The 14,633-nt window shown below is 42.9% G+C and overlaps 1 protein-coding gene across 1 annotated transcript in view; it reads right to left on the bottom strand.

Annotated features, from left to right (window-relative positions):
• VWC2 (von Willebrand factor C domain containing 2) overlaps positions 1 to 14,334 on the bottom strand; it is a 60,331-nt gene extending 45,997 nt beyond the window's left edge. Inside the window, exons 1-3 of the mRNA XM_009282884.1 lie at positions 14,291 to 14,334; positions 12,909 to 13,690; positions 6,026 to 6,155 (exon numbers count right to left, since the gene is read on the bottom strand). Coding sequence (XP_009281159.1) covers positions 6,026 to 6,155; positions 12,909 to 13,622 — 844 coding nt within the window. The 5' untranslated portion in view covers positions 13,623 to 13,690; positions 14,291 to 14,334. The remainder of the gene's footprint in view (positions 1 to 6,025; positions 6,156 to 12,908; positions 13,691 to 14,290) is intronic.
• Positions 14,335 to 14,633: the final 299 nt, after the last annotated feature.

Genomic DNA, 14,633 nt, shown 5'->3' with positions numbered 1-14,633 from the left:
TTTAGTGGGCATGGTGGTGTTGGGTTGATGGTTGGACTCGATCTTAGAGGTCTTTTCCAACCTCTGAGATTCTATGATAACTTGTACCCTAAATAAAAACCCTTAGAGGAAATAACACCTACCACTATAGCCAGCCCCCAACATAAGAATACCAAGTCAACACTGGATCCTGTATGCGTGTGCATGCACGCACAGGTATGTGAGTTGGAAACGACAAGGACCATGTGGTTTTGGTGTAAGTTTTTGCTCAGCCCAGTTTGCAGTGGTAATCCATGCACATTTAAACAGGTTCTGATCTAAGTGGAAAAAACGGCACAAGAAGAAAATTCTGTGATTTCTGCACAGGAAGCACACATAACTTGTGCAGCCACCAACTTTCCCAGAGTCGAGAGAGAAAATGAGAGAGGTGAGCAGAGAGATGAAATGGGGTTAAAAGGAATTCCTTGAATTAAGACGACACGGACTGAACTTCCTCTTGACTTCATCAACAGCAGAAACCAACAACAAAAACTACTGCAACTAGTTTACCGACTTCACCTACCAGATTTGGAAGCCACTTCAAATGCCCAACACAGCCAAAAAGAAGCAAGTCTGGTATTTTTTTGTTTTCAATAAATAGCTGCCAAAATATCTGCTACAGTTTTTCAACCTACCTGCATATTCACTAGGCAATTTTAATCAGCTTAGGGACATGGTTTAGTGGGCATGGTGGGGTTGGGTTGATGGGTGGACTCGATCTTTGAGGTCTTTTCCAACCTCAATGATTCTATGATAACTTGTACCCTAAATAAAAACCCTTAGAGGAAATAACACCTACCACTACTTAGCCAGCCCAACATAAGAATACCAAGTCAACACTGGATCCTGTATGCGTGTGCATGCACGCACAGGTATGTGAGTTGGAAACGACAAGGACCATGTGGTTTTGGTGTAAGTTTTTGCTCAGCCCAGTTTGCAGTGGTAATCCATGCACATTTAAACAGGTTCTGATCTAAGTGGAAAAAACGGCACAAGAAGAAAATTCTGTGATTTCTGCACAGGAAGCACACATAACTTGTGCAGCCACCAACTTTCCCAGAGTCGAGAGAGAAAATGAGAGAGGTGAGCAGAGAGATGAAATGGGGTTAAAAGGAATTCCTTGAATTAAGACGACACGGACTGAACTTCCTCTTGACTTCATCAACAGCAGAAACCAACAACAAAAACTACTGCAACTAGTTTACCGACTTCACCTACCAGATTTGGAAGCCACTTCAAATGCCCAACACAGCCAAAAAGAAGCAAGTCTGGTATTTTTTTGTTTTCAATAAATAGCTGCCAAAATATCTGCTACAGTTTTTCAACCTACCTGCATATTCACTAGGCAATTTTAATCACATACAGCTGTTCATGTAACTTTAATGGTGTTTTTCCCCAAAAATATTAATTCCCCGTAAAAGATTAATATTACTTGGTTAACAGTCCCATATTATAAATCATTTTGTCAAATACAGCCTATTAAAGCGGGAATTTTGTGCAGAAGTTTTTGCTAAGCGACTCACGCACACAGAAACATGGAACAAATACTACCCTGCATACACAAACATTCACATGCCTGAACTAATGAACACATCAGAAGGGAACAAATCACATTGCTGCATACAGCATGGGTGGAACTGGGATTAGTTATCAGTCCTGTTATACCAACAGTCGCAGAAGGGGAGGGCAGCTCTGCCAGCCTTTATCAGGATTTTGTCCCCCTTGAGAGCTCCTTCGCACAGACGGAGGTCCCCACCTGCCATTCAGAGGCACTCTCAGGTCACCCCATGCTTAAACATTGTAATTGTACATAAAGGTACTAAAGCAAGTTTCAGTGAGTCAACCTCACAGTATGGGTATACAAAACCATGACCATTTACCCTCTCTGGCCACATCATATTAGACCTGCACCTTACTAACGGCAACCATTTCAACCACATGATGCATACATTTCAACTGTAACTATGAACCCAATTATGAAATGAGGTCCTGACTCGTCCCACCTAAGGTGCCTGAAATGACTACATCCAGAGTAAAGTCTCCCTACTGCACAGCCAGCGATAACAGACAAGACATCTCCTGTGGATGTTACAGCCCTGAGAACACATGTGACTCCCTGGGCATCAGCGCTTATATTTTTGGCTGCGCAGTTACGAGCCTTCGCTGACAGGAGAAGCTCAGCTCTCCCTGCTGCAGACACAGAAACAACACTGACGCACAGACAGAAAAGTGCTAGGAAGGCACCAGGATCAGCTTCATCTTATCTGGGGCAATCTTTCAGCCATATAATGAAATAAAAATCTCCCGGGGACCTTAGAACAAAATGTTTTTTGGTCTAGCAGCCACGCCTCCCCCTCCAGTCTCCATGTGGGCTGCAGGTTTAATCTCATCCTCCTGCAAAGACACCGGCAGGAGCAGGGCCACCCTTAACTCCATCAACTGCTCCATGGCTGCATGCTTCAGGCAAAGTGGCATTCAGCGGTGTATGCCTATTAGGGCTCTAATACTGGACACAGAAGTGGAACAGACAACCAAGGTAATTTAATCTAGCAAGGTAATTCACTTTCAGTATTACACCCCACCCCCTCCCACTGCCCCAAATGAATCAGTGACAAGTGCCCAGCCTTTTCCTAATGGAAAGGGAATTGTATGCCGATTATCTTTACCCTTCACTCCATACGAACTATAGAAGTGTCTGTAGCCAATTCTGAGCTTATTGATATCGCTGTGAACAGGGACGGCTTCCACAGAAGTAACTACGTTGCTAGTACTGTAAAGCAGGATGGAGATCCGAACTGGGCACCTGTTACTTAATGCAACTCTCTGAAGTCAGGTTTAACTTTCCAGATGTTTTTTCTTGTTACTGCTGCTGTTGGTTACCGAAAGCGTGAAGCTCAACACGTCAGCCCACACCAGAAGAAAGCCTCTCTTCCATTCCCCTCTGTCCCCAACCTGCTTCCTTGCAGGGCGTGTATGTAAGATAAACACAAAACAGCTCCCTTAGCTGTAGTGACTTGAGACATAAAAAGCAGGAAAATTCCCCTCACCCCAGGATTTTCTCAGTGAGGTGCCACCTTTTATCCCTTCTACAGACTACTTTTCAGAGCAGATACTTCTTTAAAGTACTCCCTGTCCCTGCCCACAAAGAAGAAAATAACATCTCCAGCTATAGAAGTATCTAGGCTCCTTCTTGAAAGTCGGGATGTGATATAGAAGATTATTAAATCCTACACAAAGACCATTCTTCACTCTTCAAGTTTTCCATTCACTACTTCTTACATTCACAGTAAGTCTGTACCTATACTTGCGCGCAGTTCTGTAAGCCCGATGGGCAGTTACCTATCCGTCCCTCATCTGAAGGGTTGCCAGCACTTTTGTGGAATCAGGTTGGGGAAGTCAACTACACTCGCTCTTTCCCACAAGGGGTAACGCACAGTGTCTCACACATGCCAAGAGACTGAATTCATTCATTTCTAATAACGGCAGACTTTCCTAGATCTCCTCCATAATTCTTAATCAGGCATTTGTATGTGGTCTTACCAGTGATGGATGTAGTTGCTTAGCCCTGACTCTGTTGGTTCACTGCCAGCAATCCACAGGCCAGGCAAGTTGGGAAAGTCTTATATGCTATGAAGTGCCAGGAAAGGGAATGAAATCTGAGTTGGATTTTGTGCATTTTTAACACACAAATGTTAGTAAATCTAGAGAACCCAAACTTCACCTCCCACCCCTTCTTACTCTACGGAGGGCGGGATGCAGAGCATGACAGCAGTCACCTCACTTATACGCTTTCCACGGCTCCACCTTTCCCACCACTCAGGTTTTGCGGCTGAGCTCCCTTGTACATCACCCAAGCTCTTTTGGGTCACTAACACGATGTCGTTGATGTCATTGCTGCAACGATGAACCCTGAAGCACAACGTGATGATTGTTTCCCCGACTCACATTCACAGCACGTTTGTTCCAGTAGGCTTGAAAACGAGGGGATGAGGCAGGCTAGGTTTTCCTGCTCAGTAGGTTTTTGCTCCAATCTAATTGAAAACATTCAGCAATTCACTGAAGTTCCTTGCAAACTGCACTTGTCCTATGCTTTAAAATAAGCTCTGAAAGCAAACAGCCTGATTTTTTTTTTTTTAAATGCACTCCTCAGATGGAGAGGATTCCTCAGAAATTTCTTTGTGATACTGTACTGAAGCTGCTGACCCAGAAAAGTCGAGCTTCTTCTGAACTATCCTGTTTTTGTTGTTATTGTTAATGCTTTTTTTCCTCGTCTAAAAGCTAACAAGGAAAGCCACTCTTAGTTCTCTGACATGCAGAGAAGTGACAGTACAGCTCACTGGAAACAGTCAGCTCTGGTCACCTTGGTCTGAAACTGGGTCAGGGATGCCAGCTTGTGGGCACACCCAAGGAATATGCAATTAATATTGGGGATTCAGACGCTGAGGAACAAGTCCACCGTTTTCTTGCAGGCAGAACTCGGGTAATTCAGCTTTAGCACTCAGAGAGGTAGCCTGCTCACAACTAAGGCATGTTTATGTATGATTTTTTTAAACAGGCCCCATTTCTGGGAAACATGTCAGGGGATCTATGCGAACAGCTAAGCCAAGCCCCACACTGCAGTAACACCTTAATCCAAAGGCAAGCCACTGCTCGGAGATGGCCACTGCAGTGCATTATGTTGATGCTTGTGGGAGAACGTGCACCAATGGAAAGTTCATCCAGCTCCAAACAGCGTTAACACCACTGGAGAAACTCAGTGGAAAAGACTATATAGACTTCACACATTATGCTTGTAACTCCATCTCCGATACTGAAAATAGACCTTCCCCTTTGGGGAACCGCCGCAGAGTGTGGTGCACACAAAAAGCCTGTGAGCATGTCAGAAGGCTCTTGCCATCAAACAAGTGCTAAAGGATCCTCCGGACCGACTAGCTGTCATACCACCAGCTCCCAAATTGAGCCTTTCTCACTAACTGTCCCTAAATGCCTCAAAAAATGCCTGTCCTCATCTCTAAGCAGAGTGCCCTTAAGCTGTACAGCCGAGAACAAATTCCTTCAGGGTTGTAACAACCAATTAAGGGATGTGAAGCAATTACTTTTCTGCCCATACAAATGAAACTCCTCCAATGCAATTAACTATCCCTTATCATCTACTGTTGAATTTGTGGAAAGCGTATGTTGTACACTCTCTCCTCCCCTAGCTTTTCCACAGTTTTAATCAGTTTGTTTTAGCTAATGTAATGGAACCCACCTATTCTAGAGAAATAATACATGGCTGAAAATTATCTGAATATTTTTAAATGTCTTTTTTCATTTTAAGTATAATTTCATTTGAGATTTTGCAGCTTTCATTTCTATTAATAAATTATCATTTCTTCTTTATAAATGATGAGCTAGTGTGTCATGTAATTTTTTCCTCTGAATAGACCAAGACTTTGATCTAATGCTAGCCCTTGCTGGGAGTAGAGAGACTTTCTGTCTAATTTAGTTACGAAAAATATTCAATTAAACTTGGGAGTTTAATTCATTTAGTTATGAAAATTAAATGAGCTCAATAAGGTACATTCGATTTGCCTCAGAAAAAATAAAAAAGAAGAGAAGAACCTCTGAAAGGGGAACAAATAAGAAGGGAGAACAAAAGTAACTTTTACTGCTCACATTGAAAGGTGGATAACATGAAGAGCCTGAGTTCTGTTTTGTATGCCTATATAAAACATATCCACAACGAGTTCATGCAAAATTTATATTCAGAAGCCACATGAATATCTGGTATTAACACCCTAATTGTCTCCTGGGTGACAAAAATCCCCGTAGGTCATAATCAAGTCCATCCCAGTCAAGAGAAGATCTGGCTCCGCACACTGGAAAGACATCACCCACAGAAAACTCTTCTCCATCTCCGTTTGGGGAAAAAGGAAAATATTTGAATTATTTTCCAAAACCAGAACAGAGCAACGTCGATCTCTCTGACAGAAGCCCCCTTTCTAGTTTTGCTGCCGTCACTTACCATTTTTGCAGATAGGACAGCACTGATCGGGCTCATACACTGGATCCACGCACTCCGTCTGGGGACAGGCTGAGACAGTGCACAGCACTTCACCATTGGCTTCACAGCGACACTTCTCACACGGAGAAACCTGAAACACAAATCCGGTCATCTTTTAACTCTTTCACTTAATGCCCTCCTGAAGTGTGCAATGCCTACCTTCCTATCTGCATTCTTCTTTCCTTCACCTCTTTTTCCTCCCCCTTTTAAAAAAATGCTTTTTGTGGTCTGAATAATGCAGAGTGAAGCTGGGCTCCTGCAAAATTACAGAACCGCAGCAGAAAAACCACACAGGTTCTGCTCTGAACCTGTGCCCCAAATGGGAAAGTCAAAGGGATCCTGGGAACAAGAACACTTCAGACTTTTAACACAAATAAAGCAAAAATTTCCCTACCACACTTCTAATGAACTTCCAGCAAATTACGTTCATAATTTATGAAATCTGGTTTAATTCCATTAGAGGTTCAAAAAATAATTTAGCAAAAAATATTGTATTTAAAGAAGAAAAATTTTGCTAAATGAATTATGGAAGTTCTTTTAATGGAAATCCTTATTGCAATTTTTCCAGGTTTGAAAGCTTTTTAGTAGCAGGAAGCTGCGTTTTATTGAAAATTACCATTTTCAAAGAGAAGTAAGGAAAAAAAAAATCCTTTGAATTCAGGTATTTCCCATAGGTTAATTGTATTTGAACCATTCTTGTAGTAGTTGTAACTTTCTGAAAAGAAACTGCAATTCAAAGAAAGAGGTGAAGCAAAATACAGGCCATCCTTTTTACCTACTGAAATGTTACTGTTTTGAAGAACTCTACAGAATAGGAGTACCATGAGATAATTACCTGAATGACCTACTTCAATGAAATTAATTCCAAACAAAACAGCATCAAGGCCCTATTTGGGAAAAAATGGACTTTCAAATGTCTGCATTTGCCACATGTACAATTCCAGCTGTCCTCTTCAGTGTTTCTGACCAGGCGCTGCACATTGCATCGCTGACATCCTCGTACCACACAAGGAGCTGGAGGTAGAGGGAAGCAAGGGTGCTAAAGAGCAATAAACGGTATACTGTAAATCTCATTGCTGTACTCAAAAAACCCACACTGGCATCCGTGCTCAGAGGGCAGGGTGAAAATGCAGCTGAACGTTACTACCAGTGACCCTCTAAATCCACAATCTGTGCAGGTTCTAGGTTTATTTAAGGATGAGGTCTTTTTTTATAGACCCTTTTTCATTCAGATTCCAGTTGCCAAACAACCACCCGCTGCATTTCTCCACTAAAAGCAGAGTAACCTCAAATCTAAAACGAATTATTCTTTGTGAAGAATCATCCAGGCATGTAACTTGCAGATCACCTGGTTTCTTCTCCTTATTTCTTAGGCAGCCCATCACATTTTTCCTCAAATCCATTCTCTGCTTGCTTGCCTCTCTCACATCTTTCTCACTTCCAAAGTTCAACCATGCTGACGCTTGCACAGCATCAGCTCCAACTAAATGCTCATCCATGCTTTGCCACTTCTCTTCCCACCTGCCAGGGCTGTTATTTGCTTATGCACTCACATATCTTTTCACACTGTCCCCTCTGCTTAGAAAGCCTAAGAAGGGTCTCTTGCTGTGTTACTTTCTGCTTTTATTACTATTATTTATTTCAGGCTTCCTTTGCCAGTTACTCACTTCCAGTTTTCTCCTTGCTTTACACTCTACTCAGGATAACACCACACCAGACATTTATAAAATGCTACAAGGAGGCTGACAGCCCAGTACTGCAGATTTTTATTGCAGGCCTTGGGACAAGAATTTTGTCCTGTAATTGTTTATAAACTGCCACGTTCACCTGCAGAGCTGGAGTGTCAGCAGACGAGGAGGTTTGTGATCCAGTGTTCAGAGTCGAAAGGCTCAGATATTCCAGGTAATCACTTGAACTGCATGTGACATTTTGAGTGTCAGCAAACCTGAGCTCCTAACTATCTATAAGTCAATAGTAAGAATCCTTCCCCCTGGGGTTATATCCAGAAACAATACTTACTAAGTTATGAAAACACGCTTTTTGGGAAGGATTTATTTATTTATTTTCTTTTTTAATTAATCCTACTTGATGAATGCTACTAAAACTCCATTCCAAGGATCAGGCTCAACAAGGCAAACGTATAGCTTTCAATTGGTTTCAACACTTTTTGCCATCACTTGAAAAACATGCAAATTTGCCAATGATTACAGTTCAACAAGACCAGTAACTACAACAGCAGATATTCCCTCTCCCAGGACTCCACTTAGTAGCTGTGCCATTCAACATTAGAAGTGATGTAAAAACTAGAGTATCTGATGATAATCAGGAAACAAGACAGCACACAGATGTTATTCCTAAAATCTCTCATCTGTAAAATTGAAACATATTCTAATTAAGTAGGTTGTTTACTAGAATTCCAAATTTGACGGAAGCCTAAAATTCCTTGAACAAGAAGCCATTTAATGAAGCATTGAAAATACTACTGAATGAGAAACAAAATTGATCTAATCTTTATCTAATCTAATGATGATTCAGAATAATGCATTTCAATCCTATACAGCACATACACTTGAAGACTACATCTTTCATGAACGGAGTACACTGTTAATGTGATACTGCAGTCATGAATACCCTTCCTGTAAAATAGATCATGGGATTTGAGGGGAATAACTATAGTACACCTTTAAGAAGTACTGTTGTCTGCACAACCCACCAATATGAGTAATGGTAGCAGAGTTAAGGAAGGTCTCCATGTGTTTTTTTCTGCAAAGCTCTTTTCAGGCATGTAAGTGAACCACAATGGCTGCTAAAATGGTATTAGTGTCAATGTTTATCTGTTTATCTTTGGACTAAATGGTAGTGTATTGCTTTTTATATATCATCAGTATGTAGCAGGAACTGTAGAAAAAACCCACATCCTTCTGCATCTTAATGGCAGCTTAATACTTGGAGATATAATCATCACTAGAGAGAGAGAGAGAGAGAATAAGACAGTGCGTATATATAACAACAGCTAAATAAATCAGAATGAAAAGACACATTTGGTCCTTCGTTTCCTCTCCTCTACTATAATGTAAGCGCATCACCTGCAGTGCAGTTCCTAGTGGCAGCCAATGCAACGAGCATCCCACTTGTTCCTCTGGGAAACGACCAGCCCAGCAGCACTCACGCTTAGCACATCTGACATAACTAGGCTGGACTGGAAATAATATGACCTATCAACCTCTCTCTGAAGACTAATGATACCACGTCTCTGTGGTATACAGATGAAGCTATTAACTCTACAGCAGCAGTAGTTCTGCCCATGCAAAAACTGTGGGAAGACGACGAGAGGCACAGAAGTCCTAAGTATTCACTAGGCAGCTGTAAAACCTGTAGAAAATAAAGAGTACAGATGGCAAAAAAACCCCTTCTTTAGAATTGTTTAAAGGGAATTTCATAGCAGATGTATAAATGGAGTTGCAGATGTTGTAAAAAAGCAAACACACCACTGTGTAAACAGGTAGATTTCCCACTAGCGTGGCATGAAGAAAACTGTAGCTTAGTAGGAGTAGTAGGTTTATCTGGCAACTTAGTGTAAATTGTCATAATTAAGAAGTGACAAATCATTTGCAGCCATTGAAGTTCTGGTCCAAAATAAGCTGAGCTTTCTCTTCCCCCTTTCCACATGCCAAACTTTAATTAAAAAACAAAACAAAAAAACAAATGAACAAAAAATCAGAATTAAAAAAAAAAAATCTACATTTGGTTCCTTGAGCTTTGAAAACATCCAAGTTTGAAAAAAAAAAAAATAAAAAAATCAGTCATAATCCTAAACTGATTTGCTATTGTGCTGGCATTTTTATTAGTATTTCCTTGCCACTTAGGCAACTCGGGAGAACATGAATGGGGTTAGGCTGACAAGAATAAACATATCAGCCTTATTTTACTTCTCTATGCCTTCAAAATACCACAGGTGTTTCAAAATCCATTTGGGCTTGTTAACTTCCGGATTTCCAAGTTACTCACAAATAAATACAAATTTTGGTAGCAGAAAAATTCTAAACAAAACACATGAAGCAGCAACTTTCAAAAAAAGTAGGTCTTTCCCAAACCATATTACACTTTTGAAGAAAATTTATGGTCCTTGTAAGACTACTACTTTGTAAGTCAGCTTGCATTTTCAAATCTTACGGTAAGATTGAAAAACATCTAGTAGAGCACGTGCTCAGCAATCTCCAGCTCCAGCGCAGAATTTTATCCTCACTGCATTTCACCAACTAAGGCTTCTGCTCCCAGTTCCACTCGTATGGATGCTGTGATCCCTCTGCCATCCTGCCTCAAGATACCCACAGGAGAGCAGAGTGGTGCTGATGGAAACAGCTTTGAGACCTCATCCTTCCCCCGCACCTGTGTTGTGTTTTGTGTCAACATCCATGGCCTTTTTGGAAAGAGAAAAATGTGTGCATACACACACACACAAAAGCAAAGCCTGCAGGAAGGACTGTGAACCAAAGAAGAAATGCATCAAACCTCCCATTCCCTGGCACGCTCAGCTTCTGAGTTAGCACCGGCTCCGGTCAGGGCAATTTTTTGCCATGCCAAGCCATATACGGATTTTATATAAGCAAACTTCCAAACTTGCACGCATATTTACACATCTATACATAAATGTTTGTGCAGATAACATCACTTAAAAGTTAGGAGGTCACCTTCCTTCAGTGATGTCTGGTACTCTCTGCCATAAAAAGAAGGTGCAAACAGAGAAAAATCAGATTGCTATCCATTTATAACTCCTTCCCTGACCTTAATCAAGAGATAGCATATTAGTAACCTCTATAAGACCATCAGCTTTGAACTTGTGAAATGGCCTTTGAAACCGTGTGCAATTACTTGCATTTGCAATTGCTTCCACTGAGCAGCAGCAATCTGGCTACATCTGTACCTTACCTTGCCAGACACCTCCACTGATTGCAGTGGCACGGGCAAACAGCTACATTTACAGTTTTGTGCTCACAATATTGGAACCAACGTTGAAGCCCAACTAAAATCCAATGTCCTCACACGTCAAAATAAACAGGCTGCAGCTCCACTGCCTAACTGCGTCGGTAACTTTGCTTGCGCAGCCCAAGCGGGCAAACCTTCTCACTCACGTTTCTAAAGCTGGCTAACACAAAGTAGTAAGGGAACTGATGTTTCATTACAGGAAGGCATCAACACAAGGGCTGAAGGCTGAATGGGCTTAAAAAGAAAGCTGAAAGCCAAAGTCTTTTCAGAACATTTCTGTAAACATCACCGTTCAGCACTCCCTTTTTACCAAGGCTGCCAGCCATGTTCAAATGTAACAGGGAGCACTACGGTTTTATTCTCTCACTACACACCTCAAATAAGGTATTTTAGGCTTGCTTTACAGCCATGAATACAACACCACTATATAAAGACAAAGAAATGCAACTCGTTAGAAGAGTGTGGGGGAGAAGCCTTTAAAACTTTGATACAGAGACCATGTGCAGAAACATCACTGTTTTGGCCACCCCTCAGAATTAACTTCTCTGGAAAAGGAAGGATCTCACAACCCACCTCCAAAAAGGTCACACCAACTAGCCGCTACGAAAAGTACCTTCTCCCTCTTAAAATAGAAAGCTGCCACCCTGAAGCTGAATGCAATCCTTGAGGGTGACACGGAAAAAGGGAGGATGGTATGATGCTTTCTGCCATGCTTCGAAAAATCACTGATGATGTTCTCTTTAGGCAGTAATGTGTACAAGGGGAAACACTGTGATTTATTCCAGAGAGAGTAATTCTGCTCCTTTATTTATTTGTTTATTTTTCAAGAAGTTGAAGAATGTGGAAAGACATTATGAATCGAAGTTAAGTTTCCAAGAACACACAAATACCACAGAGAGCAGAAGTGGCAACTTATTTACAGCCTTCACAAATACATTTGCTTTTTCTCCATCCTGAGAGGGGCTCGAGCTGCCAGAACCCTGAACTGGATTTCATACTCCCCTCAACATATTCAGCTCAAAAATCTCAGCTGTGTTCAGAAATGGGTTTTGAACCAGCCTGGTACCTAACAGTCATCAGCAAGCAAATTCTTAGAGCCTGCTTGCAGATCTCAGCCACAATAAAATACTAAAGGGGAAAAAGGCAAGGTAAGCAACCAGGGAATTGGCCTCAACTCCAAAACTTTTCAGTGCACTGTAATACGTTGCATTTTCAATGATAATGACCTTGCACAGTGGTGCTAAAAAGGCCCTACTCTAAAAGGATTTCCCTAAACATAAATCTTTTCAAGTCCGTTGTTTAGGTATCACTGTAATTCAGACTGCAAACCATGCTTTTATTAAAAAGAAGACCCATAATCATTCTCAGAAAGCAAACATTAGGCAACCTTGGCAGCACAGTTTAAACAGCAAAAAAGGAAGAGAGAAATGACTGTTGGCAAAAAGGTGTCATCACAGACTGATTATTAGGAATAGAAGTTAGTCCACAAAACCCTGCTTGATCCCTGCAAGGTGGAAGTTTCACAGTTAACAGTTAAATAAGGAAGCAAATGTAACGCTGGAAATTCTCATAAAATCCACATCACCCAAGAAGCATCCTTTCAAGTAGCATTTTTTACTGTAAATACCAAAGGAATTAATAAAGATCAGCCCCCTCATTTAAAAATGTTACAGTATCATAGAGCAAGAAAGGTCATGTTTAAGGGGAATATTTTACAGCACTGCAGAAGTAGTATTAACACAGAAATGAAAAGGGGAGGGGGAGACCCAGAACGCCCTCCGAGAAAGCACTTGAAGAACATAACGCCCCTTTATACGACAGAAGGACCCACAAAATGACTTTTGGCTTCAGCCCTTACCATGAACTCCTCTAGGGTCTGGTAGGTTTTCCCTCGAAACTCGCAGTAGTTCTTCCTCTCCTTGCACTGCGGGCAGCACTGCGTGGTGTCCACATGGACGCACCGAGGGTGGAGCCTGGGGCACTCGGGCTGTATGCACAGCGGGCCCTCTTCTGTGCAGAGGCAGGGGCAGGCAGAGGGGCCCGGCGCAAACTTCTCCCCGATGGCATAGACGAAGCCGCTCTCGTCCACGCAGCCTTTCCCACGGTAGTCCGGATAGGCGTACTCCTCCGGAGGCTCGGGAGTGACGCTCGCAACAGCTTCTGGGAGAGACGAATCTTCAGCCACCTGAGGTTCCTCGGGAGCAGCGTCCCTTTGCTCTTGCACTTGAATGCTCCCGGATTTACTGCTCGTCCCCTGGCTGTTCCAAGCCTGCTTTTGCTTAGTCCAAGACTCCTTGTTCGAGTAGTTCCTGTTTCCTTTGCTCTTCCAGTCCCTGCTACCCTCCTCCCTCCCGCTCCTGCCGATCTCATTCATTTTCCCCGGGCCTGTCTGGCTGTCCCTTGTAGATGTGTGATCCCTCTTTTCCTGGCTCGCCTTTATCTCCTGTTTGTCTTGAGCCTTGGCCAGTTTTTGTACAGGTATGGTGGAGCTACAGAGGGCAACCATGAGGCAGCAGGTTACGAGAAGAGAACTAGAGAGAGCTCCAATTGCCATTGCAGTAGAGCTGGGCATCACCTACTGCATCCCACAGGGGACACTGCATTCACATCGGATGGAAGCGCTTCGCAGATCCACAGTCCCTAGGAAGAGAAAGATTAGGAACACTTCAGCTTCTGCACTTCTTCCCCACCCAGCTTCTGCCCTTCTCCCCCCCCCCCCCCCATCCCGCCTCCACCGATGCAACATCTCAAACAATATGCAACCTGCCTCGGTAGTTTATGCAAAAGGCAAACAACAGCCTGCTGCTGCATCCCTCCTCCTCCTCCCCCGCTCTGCCAAGTCTTATAAATAGCAGGGCTCTGGACACGGACCGGGCATCTTTGGCTCCGTGAGAGCGCCACGCACAACTCCGGGGAGTTAGGATTTGGAAAGGCAGGTGCATGCAAAAACCAGAACATTTGGGGGATATTTTTCCTTTCAAATGACAACACGTGAAGAGGACAGACGCACGCTGAATTAAATGCACGGATCTCCCCAAAACACAGCAGAGTCCGGAACAGAAATCACCCAATTGAGTCCTATTCGCTGACTGCATGCACGATGATTTTCATTAACCTCTTATTCAGTCTGAAGTGTGCTGTTGTTTGGTTGTCGTTTCTTTTTTAAATACCCACCAGTGAGCACATTTCTGTTAAAGACAACTAAAACCAAGCACATTAAAGCGAGCAGAGCCAAACTACCTCTCTTTCGAACTACCTAAACAAGCACACACCACCTCCTTCTCCCCGTGTTTTAAAGGCAAAGCAGAGCCGTTAAGAGTTTCCGCAGCAGAGGCTCATTTAACCCACATCCTCCAGGAGTTCAGCAACGCTCCCGGCCCCCGTCCTTAAAACGCTGCACACTAAATCGGAAAAAAACAACCAAAATACGTACACTACTCCGGCCACGATAAGCAAAGGCGCTCCAGCCTCTCGGCACGGCCCCACCTCCGAGGTACCGCTCCTCAAAGCCATTTAAAAGCCTCCCTCTCTGCCCGCCCGCCCGCTTCCCCCGGCCCTCACCGGCGGCGGCACCGCGGGGCAA

This window comes from Aptenodytes forsteri, unplaced genomic scaffold (assembly GCF_000699145.1).
Source record: "Aptenodytes forsteri isolate BGI_AS27 unplaced genomic scaffold, ASM69914v1 Scaffold150, whole genome shotgun sequence".
Classification (NCBI taxonomy): Eukaryota; Metazoa; Chordata; class Aves; order Sphenisciformes; family Spheniscidae; genus Aptenodytes; species Aptenodytes forsteri.
Note: the sequence above shows the minus strand (reverse complement) of the source record. Positions and strands in the feature narration are given on the sequence as shown.